The sequence below is a fragment of the Malania oleifera genome, chromosome 13 (assembly GCF_029873635.1).
Source record: "Malania oleifera isolate guangnan ecotype guangnan chromosome 13, ASM2987363v1, whole genome shotgun sequence".
NCBI lineage: Eukaryota > Viridiplantae > Streptophyta > Magnoliopsida > Santalales > Ximeniaceae > Malania > Malania oleifera.
Genome location: NC_080429.1, coordinates 2932919 through 2956402, shown reverse-complemented (window position 1 = coordinate 2956402; position 23484 = coordinate 2932919). Strand labels below are relative to the sequence as shown.

At 35.4% G+C, this 23484-nt stretch overlaps 2 protein-coding genes across 5 annotated transcripts; one reads left to right on the top strand and one right to left on the bottom strand.

Annotated features, from left to right (window-relative positions):
• Window positions 1-668: 668 nt before the first annotated feature.
• On the top strand, window positions 669-2381 carry LOC131146182 (uncharacterized protein At4g00950). The gene is made up of 2 exons (XM_058095569.1): window positions 669-1570; window positions 2071-2381. The coding sequence occupies exons 1-2, from the start codon at window positions 962-964 to the stop codon at window positions 2134-2136; spliced, it is 675 nt and encodes a 224-aa protein (XP_057951552.1). The 5' UTR covers window positions 669-961; the 3' UTR covers window positions 2137-2381.
• Window positions 2382-2811: 430 nt separating this feature from the next.
• LOC131146180 (uncharacterized) lies at window positions 2812-23192 on the bottom strand. Of its 4 annotated transcripts, none has more exons than XR_009134260.1 (15): window positions 22949-23191; window positions 22462-22565; window positions 22305-22366; window positions 21779-21853; window positions 14640-14721; window positions 14304-14374; window positions 14023-14124; window positions 11473-11562; window positions 10863-10937; window positions 10560-10592; window positions 9932-10009; window positions 9653-9718; window positions 8416-8531; window positions 3119-3341; window positions 2812-3034 (listed from the first exon to the last, which is right to left on the bottom strand). XR_009134260.1 is itself a non-coding variant. In XM_058095568.1 (14 exons), the coding sequence occupies exons 2-14, from the start codon at window positions 22514-22516 to the stop codon at window positions 3320-3322; spliced, it is 927 nt and encodes a 308-aa protein (XP_057951551.1). In that variant the 5' UTR covers window positions 22517-22565; window positions 22949-23192; the 3' UTR covers window positions 2812-3319. The 4 variants fall into 4 exon arrangements, 2 of the variants coding, with proteins under 2 accessions (XP_057951551.1, XP_057951550.1); XR_009134259.1 differs by having other exon boundaries at window positions 23004-23191; XM_058095568.1 differs by having other exon boundaries at window positions 2812-3341; window positions 22949-23192.
• Between the last annotated feature and the right edge of the window lie 292 nt (window positions 23193-23484).

Here is a 23484-nt window from a genome sequence, read left to right as displayed (position 1 = left end):
GCAGAATTAGTCAAGCAGTCATTGGAGTTCTCTAGGTCGCGGCCTCTCATGTCTCACTCACATTTAAAGTATAAACATCCTCTCTACAGAGCCTAAATTAAAATGCTTCGCTAGTGGATCTGTTGGGCCATGCCCATATTGACTCCCTGGCCTTCTTGTATACTTGATCACTGAATGAAAGGTACTGTTTGTTTGTTGCTAGGAGTTGATTATTGAAAACTTCAACTTCAATTTTGATGAAAATTTTGATTTCGATTTAAGTAAAAAGAGGGTAGCTTTGAGTTAATAATGGGGTTGATAGTGGACAATTTGGAATCAAAATAGAAATTCTCCAAAATTTATCTTTTTTGCAATTTATTTTTAGTTTTTAAACATGAAAATTCAGCTGATACTTTTGATTTATAAGAACGAGAGCTAGTAGACACATTTGATTTATAATAATTCTATTTTCATTTGATCGATCTTGTCTCGGTGTTTATAGAGTGCTTGTTTGTTTGTTTTGCTTTATTGATTATTTTACTATTGGCATCGGATCTGAAATTTGTTGAGAATCGTGTTGAGTTTTAAGAGTGAACAGGAGATGGTAGGAAGATCACACATCGACTTTTCAAAAGGAAGCATTAATAATATATGAGTGACCGTTAAAAGTCGTCACCCGGCACCCCTTTGAGATGGGACCCAACCCTCCACTGGACCATAAGTATTGACTCGCAGGGCATTTCTGTAATTTCACTCCCCTTGCATGCGTGATCCCCCATTTCTCGTGAAGCAAGCATTAGAAGATGAAGCAGAAAGAAGAAGAAGAAGCAGAAGCGCCTCTCATTCATAATTCACCCGCTCCTCCCTCTCTCTCTAAAAACACCCTTCATTTTCTCTCTCTATAAACTCACACGCCCCACCTAACGTACTTATAAAGAATATTGAAGATAAAAGGCTCTCTCTCTCTCTCTCTCTCTCACGTATGATGGGTTCTGATGAGCCTGCAGAGAATAAACCGCCGAAGCTCTTACTATTCTCACTTCCTAGCTCCCAGCAGCAATATTCCGAGCCGCCGGTGACGCCACCGCTGCAGACCTCTGCTTCGGTCCCGTTCGAGTGGGAGGAGGCACCGGGCAGGCCCCTATCTTGCGCCGCAAAGCCGAGGACCGCCCGGTGCTTGGAGCTGCCGCCGAGGCTGCAGCTGGCGGAGGTTAAGGTCAACTGCTCGCCCCCGACCACGGTGCTGGAAGGACCTCAAGTGGGTCGGTCTCTTTCATGCGCTCTTTCGTTTGGGGGCAAAACGGGGTCGTTTAGGAAAGGGGTGGGAGGGGGCGGTGAGGGGAAGAGGGAGTGCGATAGGGAGGGGTATTTTGGGTCATGGAGGTGGAATAGTAGTGGTAATAGGAAGGAGAATAGGAAGGGTTTTGGGGGTAGTCTTGACTTTTCATCATCGACGTTCGTGGTTGATGATGATCAGGAAGGAAGTGGCGGCGGAGAAGGAGGGAGCAGCGGTGGCGGTGGAGGAATAGAGGTCAAGATCACAAAGACGAGAAGGAGAGGGAGTTTGTCAATCAGACGGTCTCAACTGTGGGTAAGTTTTCACATATTGTGCTTGACATTATATTAATACAAACAGCCCGGCTTAACCAATGCCAAGTTAGGCCGCTTAGGTGATGACCAAATGGCCCAACAGCTGACTGTTAGATCGCCATTAATCAACTGCAAAAAAAAACTCTCACACACACACACACACAACACAAAAAAATACCCACAATGTCTTAAGGGTCATACCTCCTATCTCCAGAAATGCATAAAATCAAGAATTGAATATTGGTGTTCTAAAGTACAATTTCTAGGAATGTGAGATGAGAGATGAATTTACTCCCCACCTCAAACTAAATGCATAATGTCAACTGGCCCAAAAAATTAATGTGCTTAAGAACATCAATTTTGAACATACGAGAATTCAACTGTTTAAAATTTTTCAAAGCTTCAAATCCAAATTCACGTCTTTGCACTGACATACACAGCGTAAATAGTGTGGTGTTGTGATTTTGTGCATTTTTATTGATATATACATCAAATATGCAGGCTACCATTTGTGAAAGCTTGAAGCAAACAGCCCCATGGAGGAGAAGCTTAACCAAGAAAAAATAAAATAAAGTGGAGAACTGAGCTCTTGTCGTGAAGCCTCTCATCTCCACCCTACACTCTCCCACGTGGCTCATTCATTGTAATGATCCATTGGATAACTTTCTTCCGTTGTAGTTTGTCGAGTAGAGTAAGAAGAGGCTTTTCAACCTCTAATTTATAGAGCAGGCAACATCAATAACCAAGTTGTTCACTTAATTATTGCTAAAACGATTGATCTGATGCAAAACTCATTGCAACTGTTGAATTTTGTTTCTACTTATCTTCCCTGTAAATCCGTGACCTTGACCTTGCAACTTGAAAATTATCTAACCCATGTTAAGGAGCAGGCATTGATTTCTATTTGCGTGAATTCGTAAGAAAATCAATATAATTTTACCCTATTTTATCTGATTCCTTCACAAATACAAATCCGGGTTACTTCTTTTGAATTGTTTAATAAAATTAAGTCCATAAGTCGAAACCAAATCTTAAGTCTCCCGAGGTATAATCAACTATATGAATCCTTTTCTACAAATTTACATCATCATCGACAATTTCCTCCTAAAAATTCTATGCAAGTCATATTGTAAGTCCCAATCAATTGTTTTCGCATCATCCAAACACACCATTACTAACAGAAGCAAATTGCGAGGGAAAAAAAACACACCCTATAAACAAAGGAATAGACTACACAACCAGTACAAGCAGAAGAGAAATAATATTACCAGTCAGTCTCTAAATTGACTGAATTCCAGCAGTGCCCAGAAGTGAACATACATCATATATAATACTGATAGTTGTTATTGCAGTACAAACTTCATTTGTATGCATGGTCTGAAATAATCTCACTGAGCTAGACAGATTTATTTGCCTTGTGTAATAAGCAGAACCATCAGAGCATGAAAACGAGTCTTCTCCAATTCTATACATACAACAAAAGCTCCCGTAAAATCTCTGGTGCATTATGGCAACAGAACAATTTCAGCAACAGTGCTTGATGTTTTACCGGAAGTTTGGATCAATAAAAAAAAAACCATCAACAAGGACGAAAAACTACAAGGCAAGCCATGATGTTCACGATCCGCTTGGAACTATTATCACATTATTCTGGTGATACGATTAAAAAGCACTCCAAGAAAGATAAACCTATCTACACGGGCGAGGTGAACAAGAAAGCGAAGTAACCTTGTACTAAAATGATGCTAAATCAGCACTTGATTGAGGCGGTCCTGCAAATATATTTCAGGCAACACAAATGAGATATGACAAAAATGACAAGAAGCTAAAGAAATAACAAGAAATGGACACAAATATATGAAAGTTTTGACTATCATCAATCCTGAGTAATTGACTCTAGTTGTAGTGAAACAATACTGAAGTTAGTACCAAAAGGAAACCAAACTAATATTATTTCTGCGTCGTGGACTGAAAAAAAGATAAAAATGGAATAGTCGTCATAGGGAAATAATAGTTTTTTCATAAAAGGATAATGTTGTTCTAAGACAAATGAAGATGCAAAAATAAGTGTTATCCCAACTAGTGGTTATGACTAAATCTTTCACCAAAAAACTAATGTGAAATAGTATAGGAACAAAAATAATGGTGAGTTAAATCTTTCACCAAAAACAAATATGAAATAGTATAGGAACAAGCATAATGGTGAGATTTGAGAAGTCATTTTCTGTATTTTCCATGCTAGTTGAAATAAACATCATTTTTTAACATAATCATTTGTCTTAAAATAGCAGTCAGAGGATATTGCCTGAGATTAGGCAAATTGGCTGAAAAGAACTCGTGCAGCCGATCCACCTAGTAGGCCTAAAGCTTATTGTCATCATTGTTGCCATCTTAAATTGGCACCTTTTTTTTATATAGATTATTATATCCCTGCCATTCCATGAACTAAAAGGTATGTCAACTCTCCCCCTAGTTATATTTTAGGTTACTTTTACTGCTCTTATTCTTGAGAAGCCACGCAACTCTGTTGACTTAAAGCCATGCACCGGAAATGTTTTAGGCAGTAATATAAGAGTTTAAAGAAACCAGGACGATCTTGGCTAGGCTGAAAGCATCTTCTCTGTCAAAGCAGCTTATTCACTGTCAAAGGGTTGAATCGAAACTCCTCTGTCAGTTCTCTCTCGGGCTTAAAGTATTTGCTTCTTCGCTAAACAGCTCTCGCAATGGTTCTCTGTCGTGTGAATACCTTTCCATCTCTCACTTCACTATAGCACTTTGTCATGGTGCGGTTAGATCTTGATGGTGGGGGTTCACTCATTCCAGATCGAAGAAAATCCTTCAATCTGAGATTGGAAAAAGTTGGGAAAGATGCAAATTTGTTTGTTCTTGAGAAGAATTGGCAACACAATCAGTGGGTAAGACTTCATTGGCTGCTGCGAAGGGCAATTAAGTTCTGGAATTACACCACAAATGGGGAGGCAAAAGGTCCTCTTATCTTTGTTCCTGAAGGGTCCAAAGGCAATGGGTGGCTTCAATATAGGGCCTGAATTTTGATTCCATTCCGGCCTTAATTCCGCAAACCAAACGGGGGGTTAATGCTCTGGTGAGCTCTCTTTTTCCTGACACTGATGCTGTAGGTAGCAAAAAGATCAGAGAATTGTTTGTGGAGTCAGGTAGTTTCAGGAAGTACTGATGATGCTGGGGTTCATTTGACTTCTGAGAGGGTGTTGGAGGTGGTGTGTTTGTGGTGGGGGAAGACGGAAGAGGAAGTCCTTCAGCCTGATTCACTCAATCAGTTGAAATTGCTAAGGCAGGGATTCCGGGCAGGGAGTTGAATCCAGAGGGGGCTAGGGTTTCCAGCATGGGCGAAGGATTGAAGAAGGTTAGGCAGGTTGAGCGTGGATCTTTGATGATCACTTTATACCTGGGCTGGTTGTTTGACAGCAATAGAGACCTACTAGAACTTCTGATGGGCCCGTCAATTAAGGAGGCCCAAAATCAGATTTATGATTCTACTTTGGGCTTGGTTAATAAAAAAGAAAACCCTGATGGACCTGTCGGAAGGAGGCCCAAAATCAAATTTATGATTCTACTTTAGGCTTGGCTAATGAGAAAGAAAACCCAGATGGGCCTGTTGGATAAGGAGGCCCTGAATCAGATTTATGATTCTACTGTTCGCAAGCCTCAGCTGGGCCAACTGAATCGACAGGCCCATAAGTCTTTCCTGCTGACTTTAATATCATTATTGAATGTCAAGTCCCCAAGCAGAATGAAGCCCATAGTCTTTCTTTTAAAACCTGTGAGTTGGCGAGACTTCATCTACCTTCAGAGAATAAGCAAGCTGCGACTGCATCAGCACTTCGCTCAACCTCAAATTAGACCCATGGTGGTCAAGAGGAGAGAAGCAACTGTTCCGAAAACAGGAAGGACAAGGAGGTGAAATTAGAAAGGTTGTTTTCTAAAAATTCAACTAAAATTCTTGAGGATGATTTTTCTCCTGTTCAGAAGAAGAATATTAGTGCATGGGGTTTCAGGGACGAAATTGGGGGAGCTTCTTCTAAGAACATTAATTCCTGTGAGAATGAAATTCAGGATTTTATTGTTGGTTTGGAAGGAATTTTGGCCGGCAAACATAGTAGTCAACAGCGCAAGGCGCACCGAGGCACAGAGGGCACTTGGAGCCGAGGCACAAGGCGCAAGGAGAAGGCACACACCTCACAAAGGTGAGGCGTACAATTATTAAAATTGTGTAAAATGCCTATTTGGTGGGTAATTGATATAAAAACACATCAATAGTTATATTAGAATTTAAAATGCCAAAATATTTAATAGTAATTTTGACAACCAAATACCAAGTTCCAAGTGAAACAAACATAGCTCAACATAAGTAATTACACATGCAAGATTTCAAGCTTCAAATTAGAAATGAAATAAAATTGCCAGGCTGAAGGCCCAAAAGCATCTTCAATATCAAAAGAAAAGAGTACAATAAAACAGCAGCTAAATTCAGTAAAAAATGTTATATATTAATATATATCAGAAAAATGTATAGTTTGTATACTGCATTTCCAAACAAATTAAAAAACAGCAGCAAAATTTAGTAAAAAAAAATGTTATATATTAATTATAAACTATAAACTTGCATTAAACTACATAATTAATTACACATTATATAATATTAACTTGGAGGCTTAATGCAAGTTAATATTATAAGAAGCAGCAGCGGCAGGAGGCAGCAGAACTGGGAAAGAAGCAGAAGAACTGAAAAAGAAGAAGAAGATGAAGAAGAACTGAAAAAGAAGCAGCAGCAGAAAAAGAAGAAGAAGAAGAAGAAGAAGAAGCAGAAGAAGAACTGAAGAAGAAGAAGCAGAAGAAGAAGAAGACGGCGACAGCGACGAAGACTTACTAGTTTGAAAATCAAAAGCAGCCTGATGAATCACAAAGGCTTGAACCTCGATGACAAAGGGCTACTGCTGGTTCGAAAGCTCGAAGACAAACTGACGAAGGGCTCCTGCTGGTTTGAAGGCTCGAAGACAAAGAGCTCCTGCTGGTTCAAAGGGTTGAAGACGAAAGCCTCACGCTGATTCGAACTTCAAAGGGTCAAAGGTGAAGGGCTTTTGCTGGTTTCGTACTGCTTTGAAGGATCGATTGGTTGAAGACTAATTTCTCCTGCTGGTTTCGTGATGCTTCGAAGGGTCGAAGACAAAGGGCTAGGGCTGGTGCAAGTGGAACTGTCGAAGGTTGGATTGCTGGAAGTGGGCTGGCGCTGGTTCAAAAATTTCAAGGCGCAACTCACTGTGCCTAAAGAATCAGTGCACCTACCTCCCTCTTGAAGGTCGCCTCGCCTGAGGAAGGACGAGGCGCTAGCTTGGTTGCCTCAGGCGCGCTTTTAACTACTATGCCGGAAAGGGAGCAAATTCAGATAATTCAAGGAATCAAAAGGTTTATGACTGTAAAGAAGTGCAAGTGGGTTTTGAAATAAGGAGAAATCTTGACGAAAATTGAGATTCATCTAGTGAGAAAACAAAAAGAAAAACAATTGTTAAGAGATTCAAGAGGCGTGTTGTGTATAGTGGAGGAAACAATTGGTGAGAGAACTAATGCTTGCAAAGCAGTAAGACATAGGAGATGTTTCAGATGATAATAGTGTAGGCAGTAGTGATTTTGATTGTGACAAGGGATCACTTTTGGATCAGATTCAGGATCAGCATGGTTATTCTTCCAACCCTTCTTCTGATCATCTCGAGGATTTATCTTATTTGCCGCCTCCTCCTATAGAAGGTTTAGATGGAATTAGTAGTTTTGCAGATGATGTTTCTAGCAAAGAGCAAAAAAAAAAAAAAGATGGAATTCTGCCCACTCCAGCTCAAGAAATTTCTGGGAAGGACCTTCAAACTCAAAGTATGTTGGATAACTTGGGCCTCAAATTTTTTTATCATGGAAATGATGTTAGGCTTGATGGTGGTAAATCTAAGGGGAAGAATGGTCAAAGGGAATTAGCTAATTTGAAGTGCTTGATGAATTATGATCAGAAAGACTTAAAGAGGGGTTTTCATGGCTGATTTTAGTTTTATTTTTTTATCTTCCATATTTTTGGTTTTTCTTGTCTCTGAGGACTTAGTATCTCCATTCCCCGCTCTGATTGCATATTCTCATTCTTAATATATCACCATTTTTATAATAATAATAAGGGCAAAAGACACTCACCTCCCCTGAGATTAGGAAAAAAGATAAGAACCTCCCCTGAGGTTTTAAAAATTCCATGGACCTTCCTCGAGTTTTCAAAAATGCCACAAACCTCCCTTGAAGTTTGGCAAAAAGACACAAACCTACCCTCAAAAGACTTGTGTTTTAGCAAAATACAAGGAGAGGTTTGTGTCTTGTTGGCAAACCTTTGGAGAGGTCTCTGGAATTCTTGAAATCTCACAGGAGGTTTCTGAGATTTTTGAAACCTCAAGGGAGATCCCTGACTTTTTGCCAAATCTCAAGAGAGGTCAATGTCTTTGTCCTAATAATAATAATAATAATAAGAGTTCATAGAAACCATTTTAGCTCATGCATTTAACACGACATGGGTACCAAAAACTGAACCAAATGAGACTGTTTTTGCAACAAACCTTTTTCTAGGAAATGGAATAACTTAAAAATATTGAATTCCCCCGTAAGGGACAGGCTTAAATCATGAAAGGCAATATCTACATGTGACACTACAGGCCCCAAGCTTAATCACCCAGTGGATTAGACCATATTGCATAGCCACTTGTACAAAGTTGGTCCATGCCAAAATGAGATATCTAACATTATTCACAAAAATGGAGAACCAAACTCAAAAGTGTTGGTACAAACCTCATCAAGCTTCTTGGCTGGTCATCCAACTTATCAAGATCATCTTGTGCGATGCCATCCGTTAGTGACCTATTCATATTTTTCATCCCAAAACTGTCAGCAATCTCCTTTAGACCCTGTAAAAAACAAAAAGTGGCATGTCAGGATTGATTATGTCAGGTTTTTAACCTTCTTAAATATCAAACACATATCAATAGACAATTACATTGAACAATACAAGTATTGTTATAGATGATGCCATAAAACAATAAACATAACAGTACGCACTACAACGAATATATGATATACATATATACATTGACTATTTGGTAAAATTTTCTTACTTGGAACTTTGAAAACAATAAAATTTGTTTTAAAAATTCTAATTTTTTGCAATATGATACACAATATTATGCCCCTAAATATTTAAAATATTTTTTTAAGGAAAATCATTTTATAATGTGTCTTCTTGTTCATTTCCTGTAGGAAAAGAGCTCTCTATGATGGCACAACCAATGCTACTTATTTATTTCCTGTTCTACAGCACAGAAACTAACCGTCCTTAGTATCGAAAAATGCATTATGGATGTTCACTGAAGTTAAAATTTACAAGCCAAATATTTGAATTGGTACTTTTGATCAGAGATGTTGTGTTGGTACTTGAAATTTAAAACATATAAAACAAATTTAACTTTAGAATCTCTAGCCTGAACAAAAAAAGTGATTCCACCTAATTCATCTGCAATTATAGTAAAGAAAAGTAAAGATGAAAGGTTGAGTCCTTGTAAAAATCATTTGGAAAATTGTAAGAAAATGCCAAAAAAGATTCAGTTCAAATGGCCAAATCAAAAAGTCGTAGCAATTCCCTTTAATTATAGACGTTCTCAAGCATGACTTCAAATTAGATACAAGAACCTTCGCCAAGTCCAATTCAAAAATTATAGTGGAGTGGAAAAAGAGTTTCCATTAAAATATATGGGCTTACAACCACCATTTCTATTCCTGGCCCATTACCAACTTGCAAGCCATGCCCATTCACACAATGAAGTTTTCCTTAAGAGGAAAAAAGAGAACCTTATAAAAAAGTATAACCACATGAAAAGTTTCATTAAATCTTAAGCATGTAACAAAAGCTACTCTTCAATTTGCAAAGAAAAGTGTCATTATTATCCAGATGATTACATTCTCAATTTCAAATTTACTTTCCATGTATAATTATTCTACCAACAAACAAATGCTTTGGAAGTAAGAAAGAGACCTTGGGACTTAATGTATCAGAAGCCGTGAGAAAACCACGAGTTCTTCCAGAAAGTTTCAGCTGTTCCTGCTCCCAATAAAAAATAAATAAATAAATAAATAAAGGTTTGAAAAAAATAATATCAATGAGCATCTAAATGGAGAGGTGCATGGAGAACTTCAATATATTTTCAGCCACCAAATGTACTCAAATCAAAATTAGTCAGTCATTTAAAAATAAAATAAAATAAAATAAAAAGACAACAACAAACATGAAATTTATACAAATGCTTGTCCCAACCTGCAGAACTTCAGGCATTTTCATTTTTCTTCCATCAGCCAAGTTGCACAGGTATAACACACCAACATTTCCAAGATCCTGATACAACAACAATGTTAGTGTGTACACGATAGAAAAATAGGTGAATGAATAGGTGAATGCATCAAATACAGCTTAACCCCAACACATCAGCATGCTAAAGAATCAAGGTGATTTATTATCACTGTAGGATGTGAAGAATATCAGTCAGAATTCTACACACCACGAACAAGTACATGCAAGTCATTGGCGGGACAACAGTGTCTAGCACCTTTTCAGACACTAATGAAAAAACCAAACTTTACTAAACTCTAAGAATGCTGACAACACATTGCACTATAACTTTTCATTTACAAATCTACAATGCTACATATTTCCATGTTGCATGTCCAAATTTTGGGAAATATATATTTTGGAATTGCTCCAGGCACTCAGTTGAGTCAGTTGCATGTTCACGTGACCATCATATCTATGAGCACAGATCATAGATAATGAAATTGCCCATCAATTTTTTTCATTTCCATGCCTAGTGTTGTGCAGCAAGATGTTCTTTTCGGCTTAGATAAAACTTAAAAGAGACAAAGCAGATAACATGTCAAACTAATCTCACCTGCTTGTCTTCCAACTCACAAATCTTTCCATCCTGCAGATGGGAGAAGAAATTGCAACTCCAGTAAGTGAATATAGCTCCCCCAAAACAGATCGAAGAAACTAAAATATTCACATTATTAAAAGGATCCTTACTGCAGTAGAGTATTTCCCAAGAAGTCTCTCTATATGACAACTTTTTATTGAATGAAATTTTGAGTAATGCTTTAACAATTTTCATGAGAAAGCTCACCAAAACTGGCCACTTCCCTTCATACAACAGATAAAATTGTTTGGGAAAAGATTAATGAGACAATCTACTCACCAGACCAGAAACCATTCTCTGTAATGCATCCAAATCATATCCAAATTGTGAAAGATCAGCACGAACATCAGTGACCTGTTTCACAAGTAACCCTCTTAAAAATTTAGTGATGCAAAAGTTAATCATCAAAAGCAACATGATGTTGTTCTATGATCTCTAATTACCGCTACACAAATATGCAAATAATCTGATTGATTCCAGCCCATCTGTATTAGTGTCCATTCAAATTTTATAGAGAACTGGTGGAAGATGGACTGATGCATATCAAACAGCAAAATTTTAACAAAATTGCTGTTTGTGTACCACATTCCAATCATGTTCAGGTCCTTTGTAATGCAAATATCTTTTTCATAGGGACAAGTATATCACTAAAAGCAACAAAGGGATCACAACTCATGCACATGCATAGCATTAGTATACAAAAGCATAGCTAGAGAAAACAAAAACGAATCTACAAAATCCAGGAATGCCTCAGAATATGCAAATTTCTGCTTCCAAACTCAACAGTTTTTAAAACAATTGAATTTCCAATAACTCCTTTTGCTCTATGCTACTTGCAAGGGAAATAAATTATACAAATTGCTTTAGATAAACTCAATTGCTGGCACACCTCATTCTTAATTAACTTTGACATCTCCATTTGTTCATCCAGTTTTCCATCCAAGTTCTCAATGCGCTGTGTCAAATGCCTCTTTGTGGCCTGGTCAACAAAAGAATTGAGAGAACACTAAATGCTACAGGCTTCATAAATTTAACAAAAATACAGCGAGGAAAAGTTCATTTTAAATTAATGAAAATTGTCACATTGAACATAACTTGGTGCATGGCAGTGCTACTTTGTCATCGAATATGAAAATTTTTAATGCATAAAACACATCAAGCTATAACAAGAAAATAATCATATTTTTCTTCAAATAGTTCTATAAATATTTAACAAGAACGCCCCTAAACATGCCGTTACAACCATATCATATGTCAAAGCATGCTAAAACAAAGTTACTGTCTGAAACAACTCAAAGATTTGGTGAGGGAATATTTTCATACTATCAGATGAAGTACTTCTTGGCATCAAATGATAGGGATGCTCATCAGGATCAAGAGGAGTTTTATGCTTTCAATCAAAAGCTCTATGGAGTTGTAAAAATTCATGAAGCCGTAGTACCTTACCTTTTATTTTTTCTGTTTTTTTTTCCTTTTTTTGGTGATCAGGAGGATATTGTGCCCTCTTTACAGTCCTGTAGTAAAACTTTATGAAGCCATAAACTTTGCTGTACTTTTTTATTTCTTTTTTACTTTTTTTTGGTGATTAAGAGGATATTGTGTCCCCCTTTTTCTGTTACTGTTATTTCCTCTTTAATATATTTCCTTCTCAGGCAAAGACACTGACTTGATTTGGCAAATAGATACAAGCATCCCTTGAGATTTCAAAAATCACACGGATCACCCTTGGGATTTCAATCCAAACCTTCCTAGACAATTGATTTCCAGGACACTTATTACACCCACCCTTAACTTAATGGTTAATCGAAGGAGGGTATATTAGTTTAACAAAAATCAAACCTCCAGGATTTTTAAAACCTCAAGGGAGGTCCAGAAGGACCACATCCTTTCACCAAACCTAGGGGAGGTCTCTCAGATTTTTGAAATCTTGGGGGTAGACCATGTCCTTTGTCTGAGATAGTGTCCTTTTAACAAAAGATAAAGTGAGGTTAAATCTGTTGAATAAAGGTTTCTTCTTCTTGGTTATATTGTTTTATAATGTGATACTCAAACAGGAATTTTCATATTATTCATGCAAATTTTCCTTCAAAGTCCAAGGCTCCAATCAGTGTTGCCATTTTTTTCTAGGGAAGCTACTAGGAAATGCATCTTGAGTGTTCGTAATTTGCATAGGGCCTTGTATTGATAAACTGTTGCTTCTTTTGCAAGAAGGGAACATTGATGGTCAACAGCACCTCTATTGCTCCATTACTAAGACTCTTCAATTGTTAGCATATTGCCTTTTGGGAATTGGGTGCTGTTGATCCAAGTCAATAAAAGAGGGATTTCTTGCTTGGGAAAGGCTATTCTTTTTTTTTTTTAATAAAAGAACTCCATCCCCCACGTGATTTTCAGCTAATTTGAAGAAAGAGAAATAGAAAATTCTCTGATGGCAAAGAATCACCATTCCAAATCTTAGAGTAGATGTGGATAAAAACTCTTTGCTTTTGGGGGGGACAAAGGGTAATATATTCTAGTCTGCTGTGTATTATAAATTATGTTGATAATCTATGCTAATAGGCAGAGACCTTTGTTGTATAATTGAATCCATGAGAAAGTCTTTAGTATTTTGAAGATGCCATTATGAGCGTTTCTTCATTAAAGACACTGTTATTCCTTTAGCAGGGGGAAAAAATCTCATATTTTATGATGAATTCTATTAGCCTAAAAGCTAGAGAGAAATACGAGAAGGTCAAGTGAGATTTAAAATTGAAAACAATACCAGAAAGATCCAGTACTACTTCATTCATTAACATTAAAATCCCATGGTGATCATGCAACATTTTTAAAGCATTTTTGTGTTTACACCTATAAAGTGAAAAAATAGCATTACACGATTATTAAGTGATCACAAATAATAAACTTGACTTCTTAAACAATCTACAAGCAACTACGATTTCTGACACTAACAACGACGTCAAAACGCTAGATGGATATGGTATTGCACAAAACAAAAAGTCAAAAACAAAGAACTTGATATTAAACACATTCCCATAAGTAAACAAGGACTACAAATGCATTCTTCAATGATTCATTAAAGCAAAATAACAGCTTGAAAGTCTCTAAACTAGTCTCCTAAACATGCAGACATGTGTGTAAACTAGGTCCAACATACACATCAATTTGGTAAGAAGCTTACATAACACATTTCACAAACTTGTTGATAATAGTAGCAATTGAAAAAACTGGTTGAGAACAAAAGCAGAAGAAACAGCGTTCACTCCCAATACCTTCCAGATGAAATGCACAATAATGTGATAAAAATAAGGTATTTACTTTGCCCCTTCTAAGTAACTAAACTAGATTTGTTATTGGCCCACTTAGGGCACAAGGAACTTTAAAGAGCATTGAAGTAAAAGATATCAAGTAAAAATCTGCAGTTGCTGCATATTAAACTTACAGCAAGAGCCTCTGATACATTCTCCAAATGCTTCGTCAAGTTTGAAACAGCATTTGCCATGTTGCGTTTTGTTACATACATAAGATCTGAAAATTTAAGACCCTAAAAATTCACAAAAAAAAGGGGGGGGATCGGGGCAAATTAGTACACAATCTCCGTCAAGTACTAAAAAGTGGGGGGGGGGGGGGTGGCGGGGAGGTGGGGAATGCTGCCTAGATCAAAAAATTCAAAGAAATGTTGCAGACACAAGGAGTTTACAGAGGTTTAACTAAGTGGCATACCTTCCACCACATATATCCATAACCTAGTGCACCCAAGGCAGCTGCTGGCATCACAAAAGATGTTATGTTCCCTGGTGAAAGACGAAAAAAAGTTAAATCAATATGCATATACATATGTATATATAATGAAATAGTGAAGTGCCTCATAGATGCAGATTGCATATTATGCAAGAAATTTATTGAATTTTTTCTTGTGGGGAAGCAATTATCCAAATTCCAAAAGCTAAAGATTCAAAATGCACAGCCTCCCAAGGATTATAAAGCATATGCAAAGAGGAAGCAAAGCTGTATAGCACTGCATTCTGAAGAATTCTCTATGTATAAAATATCATATACCAATTTGGCCAGAATTCCCATTCAGAACAGTTATCTGTCGTGCAGAAGCTAGTTGCCGAACCTCCATTGCCAACCGACGAACCTGTAAAATAGTCAAGTTGAACTTTCAGTAAATAGCATCCATAGATCCTAATAAAATTACAAAATACTTGTTAAATACATATTTATAACTGTAGCTCTTGCAAGATAACAAAAATCTATATCTTGATTAAGTAGGTTAACTGATTCCCCTCAGTAGATAAATGGATCCAAATTCAATAGAAAGCAAAATCTGTGTCCACATGCAAGCAAAAACACAAAAGAGGGATAGAGAAACTAAATCCCAGTTCCAATGTTTAAAACACAATCAAATAATACCTAAAACATGGGTCATTCTGGTCTGTGGAATGCAAACGGGATTGCTCTATAGCACATGCTCTAGAATACAGTATGATATGGGAGATGCTTATAACTAAATAAAATGAGAAATGTGTAAACAGCATGTTTATAGTCAATAGAGGATGTGGTTGAAATTTGAAAAGAGACTTTCTTTGGTGAAGTATAATAATAATGAACAAAAAAGGAAACAATAAGGCAAAAATACTCTTTTTTTATATAAGATATGGAAAATATTGAATTAAAACTTCTGATTGCTAGATTTACTGTCCCAGAACAAAATTGTACCATGATTTGGAAAGTTCTTACCAATATATAGTTCAAAAAAATATTTGCCTTCTCTAGTCTATTTCCAATTAACCAAATGATATGTACAGTTTATAGTGACAAATACAGTTATAATCATCACTATTTTGGGTCAGCTATATTAAACAACATCGCAAAGAAGACCTGCAAATGAGAATCAAGATGAATTGAGAATCAACATTTCCAATTTTGGGAATCTAGAATCAAGAATCAGATCATGAGATAGGATACAGTTTTCAAAATCGACTCCAAGCGACATGCATATATTACAATGAGCAAAATAATGGAATATATTAAAATTTTGACCCCAAAAAAATCATATTTCATGTGTATACTTTCCTTAAACAATGAAAAGTAAGGGAATGAGTGAAGAAAAATTAATTAAAAAATGAACTTTATGTTGTTTAAGGGAAGGAATCAAAAAATAATAAAAAACTTAACTTTTGATGTCTATCAACAATTAAAAAATATGCATTTCATGCATATTATTTCTCTAATTAAAAAGAAACTTTAAAAAAATTGAAAATAATTGAACAAACTACTAAAAAAACCAACTCTTTAATTTTAACAATACAAGGAAACAAGAGTACTACCTTAGCTGTTGAGTGTTCTGCCCCTTCTTCTCAATAGCAGAGCACCATACTCCTCCAAGAGTGAAGAATGGTTTTGTTAAGGAAGGCGATCTATATGTATAAGGGGAATGTGCCTAGCCCTAAGGGCCTTACGATCACATTCTATCAAGCCTGGTAGGATTTTACTAGATTGAAGTTATTAAAAAAATAATTCGATGAGGTAGCAACAAGCACCTTCATAGTTTGGTTACTGATGATTATAAGATCTTACCTAAGGTAACTTCAACTGGTAGGAGTGGCGTTTTTGACATTATGATTAGTCTTCCCAATGGGTTGTGTGTACTCTCCAAAGGTTTTAGTTGGAGGCAGAGGAGGAGTGTGCTAGTCTTCGACTAGTTTCCCTGTCATTCTAAACGATGAAGCTAAGTTTAGAGCTTTGAGGGATGTTAGAAAGGGTTATATCTACTTTTTCTTTTCACTCTTGTTGTTGATGTTTGGGCAGGATGATTTATTCTTGTTGCAAACAAGGATGAGGCAAAGGGGATTAGAGTGCGCCCAGTTTTTTCTCATATCCAGTTTGCTACTAAGTTAAGAGTGGCTGATAAAAGATTTCATATGATTATAGTTGGGTGAGAATAAGAGCAAAATTCATGTTTATCTAGAGAAGGCTTGTAAGCCTGAGGGTATATGGATTTACGCATGGAAAGTTTGGTGTTAAAAAACATTGCCTTAGTGGGTAAGTGGCTCTGCCACTTCCCTTTGGAATCAAAGTCTGTCTAAAATAAGGTGATACAAAGCAAGTTCTTCAATTTCAGTTCAATGCTTCAAGAGTAAGGAAATGTTGATGTCAATGTTAATTTCATTTTTAATTTTTAAAAATGAAAGAAATAAGTAAAGCATTAATTTCTATTAAGAAACTTTAGAAACTACTTAAAGACATACAACAACAGCAACAAAAAAACCAAGCCTTAAGTCCCACTAGGTGGGGTCGGCTATATAAATCATTTTCCACCAATTTATGCAATCATGAATCATTTCTTTTGACAAATTCAGAGATATTAAATCCTTACTCACTATCTCCTCCCAAGTTATTTAAGGTCTATCTTTACCCCTTCTACTGTCCACCACAGTAACTAACTCACTCTTCCTCACTGGCGCACCATGTGGCCTATGTTGCAAGTGTCCATACCATCTGAGTCGTCCCTCCTTTATCTTCTATAGGAGCTAAACCTAACTTACCGCGAATATGTTCATTCATTAATTTATCTTTCAATGTTATACCACTCATTCATCTAAACATTCTAATCTCGGCAACTTTTACTTTTTGGATACTTTGTTTCTTTGTCGCCCAACATTCTGATCCATATAGCATATCTAGTCTTATAGTTGTCTTATAAAACTTACCTTTAATTTAAGGGAATTATACGTCACAAAGCACACTGTGAAGCACTTCTCCAATTTTATCAATCTCTTACTCTTGAATTACATCCACCTTAAATTTCTCCTTCAATTGCATAATAGATCAAAGTATCACAATCTACAAGGTTATTTATGTCTTTCATCTATTCCAGTTTAATTTGTCTCCAATTTCCTCCATCATTCAATATAGTCTTCCTTATTCTTACTTTAGCCTAAAAAAACCTCTAGATTCCAAAGCTTCTCTCCATGATTCGAACTCAGCCTCTACTACTTCACTAATTTCATCAATTAATACAATATTATCTGCAAACAATATACACCATGGAACCTCCTTTTGAATACTCTTGATCAATTGGTCCATCACTAAAGCAAAAAGATAGGGGCTCAAAGCAGATCCTTAATGTACATTTATGGTGATTGGTAATTCTCTAGTTTCTCCATCTATAGTCCGTACTTTAGTCATTATTTCATCATACATATCTTTAATGACATCAGTATACCTACTACATACACCCTTTTTTTCTAAAGCCCATCATAGAAATTCCCTAGGTATCCTATCATATACTTTCTCTAGGTCCATAAATATCATATGCAAGTCCCTTTTCTTTTCCCTAAGTTTTTCCATCAATCTCTTTAAAAGATATATATCTTCTACGAAAGATCTCTCAGACATAAAAACAAATTGATTTTCTGACACCTTCGTTTCTAACCTTAATCTTTGTTCAACTACCCTTTTCCATATTTTCATCGTATGACTCATAAGTTTAATTTCACGATAGTTATTACAATTTTAAATATCTCCTTTATTTTTTTATATAGTTATTAAAGTATTTTTCCTCCATTCATTTGAAATTTTCTTAATTTTTTATAATTGTATTAAATAAATTAGTTAACCATATAATTTTGTTATCACCTAAGCATATCCAAACTTCAATTGGAATGTTATCTGGTCCTATAACTTTACCATTTTTCATCTTTTTTAGTGCAAACTTAATTTCGTGAACTCTAATTTTGCAAATAAATCTCATATTTTTAGTCTTTCCTCATTTGACAATTCTAAGTTTAAACCTTTTATTTGGTTTTCATTAAACAATTTACTAAAGTAACTCCGTCATATTATTATGCAATTCATCCTTAACCAAGACAATATCATCCTCACTTTTTCTACATTTTACATTATTAAATCCTTCCTCTTCCTTTCTCTAGCTTTAGCAAGTTTAAATATATCTCTTTACCCTTTTTTTGGTATCTAATCTAACATACAAATTATTAAATGATTTGTATTTAACTTAACTAACGGCCTTTTTTGAATCTTTTCTCGCCCCCTTATACTTTTTAAAGTTATCCATGCTTCTACTTTTTTTTCCACATTTTATACCAAATTTTTTTTTTCTTTACAACTTTTTGTACATCTTTATCCCACCACCAACTTTCTTTGCTATTCGAGAATCTTCCCCTTGATTCACCTTAAATCTTTTTTGCTATCTTTTTAATAGAACTAACTAATCTACTCCAAAGAGCATTTGTATCTATCTCATCCGCTATAGTTCAATCCCCATCTTTGATTATTTTATCTTCAAATTTTAATATATTTTCTTCTTTTAGGTTCCACCACCTAGTTCTCCTCCACTAGTTTATTTTATCTTTTTCCTTCCACGTTTTAACACATATATATAACACTAAGACTCTACGTTGTGTGATTAGACTTTCACTTGGAATAACTTTACAATCCTTGCATGATAAACGATATCTACCCTCGTAGTTAAAAAATATATATTTGACTTCTATTTTATCCACTTTTAAAGGTTACTAAGTGTTCTTCTCTCTTCTTAAAACAAGTATTAATTATACTAAAATCATATGGCATAGCAAAGTCTAAGATCATCTCCCCAGGCTCATTTTTGTCTCCATATCCATATCCATATCATATCCTCTATGCATACTCCCATAATTTTTATTATACCTTCCAACGTGTCCATTCATATATCCTCCTATAAATATTTTTTCAATCCCTAGTGTGCCTTGTATAATACTATCCATATCTTTCCAAAATTATCTCTTAAGATTTTCTACTAGGCCGACTTGAGGAACATAAGCACTAATGATATTTATTATCTCTTGTCCTAATACCATCTTGATTTTTATAATTCTATCTCCTACTCTATTTACACCAACAACGCTATCTTTTAAGTTCTTGTCTACAATAATTCCTACTTCTTATGTTTTTCTTTTCCAGTGTACCAAAGTTTAAATCCTGATTTATCAATTTCTCTAAATTTCTCCCTCACCAACTTAGCTTCTTGAAGGCAAGTTATATTAATTCTTCTTCTGATCATTATGTCCACAATTTTCATGCTTTTACCCGTAAGTGTCTCTATAGTCCAAGTTGTTAATCTAATCCTAGTTTCCCGAACTAACGTTTTTACCTGCCCACGTCCAGAATGATGCAAGAACCTTCGCATATTTGATACCGTACCCGGGCGCCAACACGGCGCGTAGCTTCAAGGCAATGACCTAGCCCACCCTTGCCCACTTTTCGTTACACCTGGATGGGTACAAGTGCAACGCGTCGCTCGTAGGGGACGCCCCAATAAATATTCGGTAAAAATTTATATCATAATGATCTGACAAATTTTACAGTGGCTGTGTGTGAAAAGATTAGGGCATTAAGGACATATATGTGGTGTATAATAGTGTAAGGTGTAATTTAGCGTAATAATCATATCAAACATATTCAACTAACCTAAATAAATTTATAAACCAATTAAATCATATTTACTACAGTAATACAGATAATTTAGACATAAATGATCAAAATTATATTAAATATAATGAATTAATACAAATGAAATTTATAAATCAATTAAAAATTATTTACCATACATACAAACAATTTGGACATAAATGATCAAATACATGTTGTAGCTAATGTCTTAGGGATCATTTGGAAACACTTGTAGAAAATTACTTTTTTAGAAAAATACTTATCTGAAAAAATACTTATCTAAAAGTAGTCTAGAATTACTTAACATAAGTACTTCTTTCAGATAAGTATTTTTTAAGGAAAAACACTTTATCAGAAAATACTTGTTATCTTTAAAAAAAAAAAGTTTGGAAAAGTACTTTTTGAAATAAATACTTATTAAGTGTAAATAAATCAAACACTACTTATTGACACAAGTATTTATAAAAAGTAATTTTTCTAAAAAAGTACTTATTTTTTAAGACATTCCAAACAGGTATGTCATATTTTTATATAATTTCAAAAGTAAAAGTAATGATCGATAAAATGTTGTCGCTAATATCTAAGTTCAATTTTTATATAATTTCAAAAAGGTAAAAACTATACGTCATATCTTCTTTTATAATAAACTTTAGTTTCAATTAAAAAAAAAAAAGAAAGCAAAGGAAGAAGAAGATAAATTATGAAAGAAATTTCAATGTGGGTGTTGAATCTCAAATTTAAATGTGAAGGAGATTTCACTATATTGTTAGCTTTGACAAATATTGCTGAAATTTAGTGATTTAAATTTTAGACGATGCATGGAACTTTCGAACTGAAATTTTGTAAAACAAAAATTTTGACAATTCCGTTGGATATTTAAGGCCATGATCCAAAGTAACTACGTTATTCTTCCAAATGGGAGATGCTCTCACTAGGTTAATGCAACTCATTTGAATCCCTACAAAAGTACAAATTTATTTCCCAGGTCTATATTTTTCAATTTCCTAAGTGAAGTTATTAATTGGTAATGAGGATCATCAATTAGGGAATGCATTAATTTTTCTTCACCTTATTTTTTGCCAAGTCATCTTTCCAACCATAATTCTCCTAAATCTAACTTTCTCTGTTCTAGTGGGAAGAGTGCTTGAAATTTCTTCTTTAGGAGTAATTTGAAAGAGAGAGTGAGAGATACAAACAACTATATTTGATTGTTGGCTAGATTTAGGGCATTTTTTCTCAGGTTGGATGGACCAATTTGGACTTTCGATGATTTTCTTGTAAATGTCATTCCATTCATCCAACCCATGAGTGTTAATCATCTCCCCTTGCGCTTTTTGTTTGGAAACCTAAGATCCCTTCACAAATAAGGGCCTGCATGTCACCTGTGCTTCTTAATAAGATTAACACTAACTACCCAATGGATGTTTGTCCCCTTCCTTTCAATATTTTGAAACCAATGCTCTATGTTAATAAGAGAGTAAGCTCATGTTTTCGTGTGTTCCTCGATTCGTCATCAACAATAAGTTTCTCCCAACATCTGCTTTCTACATGCCCTATCTAACTCATGTTAAAAGTTAATTATTTACACAATAATCCCTCCTACCGATTTTTATGTGGATATTTTTGCATGGGTAATGGATGATATGTGTAAAGAATATATTAGTACAAACCTACAAGCAAATTCTGATAAACGCACAAACCATTAATAAATTTATAAAACTGCCCCATTTTCTCAGACGTACCTGAGCTGCAATGGCATCAGAAAATTCAGAGTCAGCCGATTGGTCCCCAGACTTCTCCATTCCTTTCACCAAGGACTGCAAATTAAACATGTGGATTTGGTACAACCGCTACATCCAGTTCAAAAAAACATTTATCCCAGAAACATTCACAATATGAGGCGGATGTGGGAGAGGTTTGAGGATCTTTACAGACCTCATTTTGATCTTAATTTTACTTTCAATGATACAATTTTTTTTCCAAAACTAGCTAAATTCCTTAACATTGTTTTTGAAAAATTGAAATCTAATCCTTGGGTATGGATTTATACAGAATGGACAACACACAGGGAAAAAAATGACTGTCATCCAACTCCACATATCCAAATTCAAGGCCCCAAATTGGTGCTCCTAAACACAACGTAAGGCTTGTAACATACTGGAATAATCATGAAAAAAAATATAGTTGACAACAACCACAGGCAACTAAATACCAACAGATAAACAACTCATCAGACAGTGGAAAACCGAAAGAACAAATTCGAAGTACCTGGAGTTCGCCAAGAACATCAGACAATTTCCCGTTTTTAAGCAAGATGGTACTGGTGTACCCTGTGCACACAGACAAACACGTCGTAAGAGCTCAATCATTAACGTGATGAACGATTGAAAACGATGGTGAAAAGATGGAGTATGAAGTGAAGCACCTGCTCCGACCAAGATAAGGATCTTGGAGAAGCCAATCCCGGACTGCATAGCCATGGCGATGAGAGAGAGAGAGAAAGAGGCCGGTTACCGGGGCTCAGAAACCCTAATTTTTGGGTTGGGGAAGAAGAAGTGCGGATTCGGGTTATAAAATTATTATTTGTAACATAATCAATAGATAATATTATATTTTTAGTAGTGTAGTATTATAATCCTGAATGCTGATTCTTTGTTTTTCAGATTTTAAAACAAATATAAAAAAACTCCTGTCAGATTTCAGAAATCACAAACAAAACAAATCTGCTTCTTTCTTTTACAGCAATCTCAGCAACAACAAAACCTAAACCTGCTTGTTTCAATGTGGTGTGTGCCAAGTCTGATAAAGAAATAATTTCTTCACCAAACAACAACCAGCAAGCCACAAGATTTGCAATAAAACATAAACATGCAAGATCAAAACACAACAACACATTTACGTGGTGAACTCACCTTTAATAATGATGGAAATGAATACATATACACAGATCTACTTCTCTGGGCTTACCGATCTCCTCCAAAATCAGCTCAAGAACGGACCCAAGAAACCTGCGTGAACCAGCGCTGGAAGCAAGAAACCCCACCCCTGAACTCTTTTACCTGTGTGCGACGCTCTCTGTGTTATTTCTTCTCTCTCGGCTGAAGGCTCTCTCTCGGGTGAACTCTGGTTGTTTTAGATAAATAAAAATACAAGCCAAAGAAAATTAGAGCAATGCCATTAATAAATAATAATAAAAAAAGATTGCAGCCGTTAGATCTCCGCTGCAATTGACGACCCGGATTTTTTTCCAGCAAGCTTGACACTATTATTATATTTTTTTTTTGCCACACCCCCTTCGAAATATTGTCATGTTTTGTCAAGAAAAAAAAAAAGAAAAATGAGAATTGGTTTTATTTTTTATGTTTAAATTTACATGATTTATGATAAATTTTGTGTTTGAATGATGATAATGGATTTTTTGAATTTTTGAATCTTATTCTATGAAAAA

What these genes read in the sequence shown, in the direction of transcription:
- LOC131146182 (XM_058095569.1), top strand. Translation starts at nt 962, where the DNA reads ATGATGGGTTCTGATGAGCCTGCAGAGAATAAACCGCCGAAGCTCTTA. An exon ending in TCAGACGGTCTCAACTGTGG is followed by an intron (nt 1,571 to 2,070) that starts GTAAGTTTTCAC and finishes TCAAATATGCAG; the next exon opens with GCTACCATTTGTGAAAGCTT.
- LOC131146180 (XM_058095568.1), bottom strand. Translation starts at nt 22,516, where the DNA reads ATGGCTATGCAGTCCGGGATTGGCTTCTCCAAGATCCTTATCTTGGTC. An exon ending in CTGATGCCATTGCAGCTCAG is followed by an intron (nt 14,722 to 21,778) that starts GTACGTCTGAGA and finishes ACTATTTTACAG; the next exon opens with GTTCGTCGGTTGGCAATGGA. An exon ending in GTGAGTTGGAAGACAAGCAG is followed by an intron (nt 10,010 to 10,559) that starts GTGAGATTAGTT and finishes TTGTTGTATCAG; the next exon opens with GATCTTGGAAATGTTGGTGT.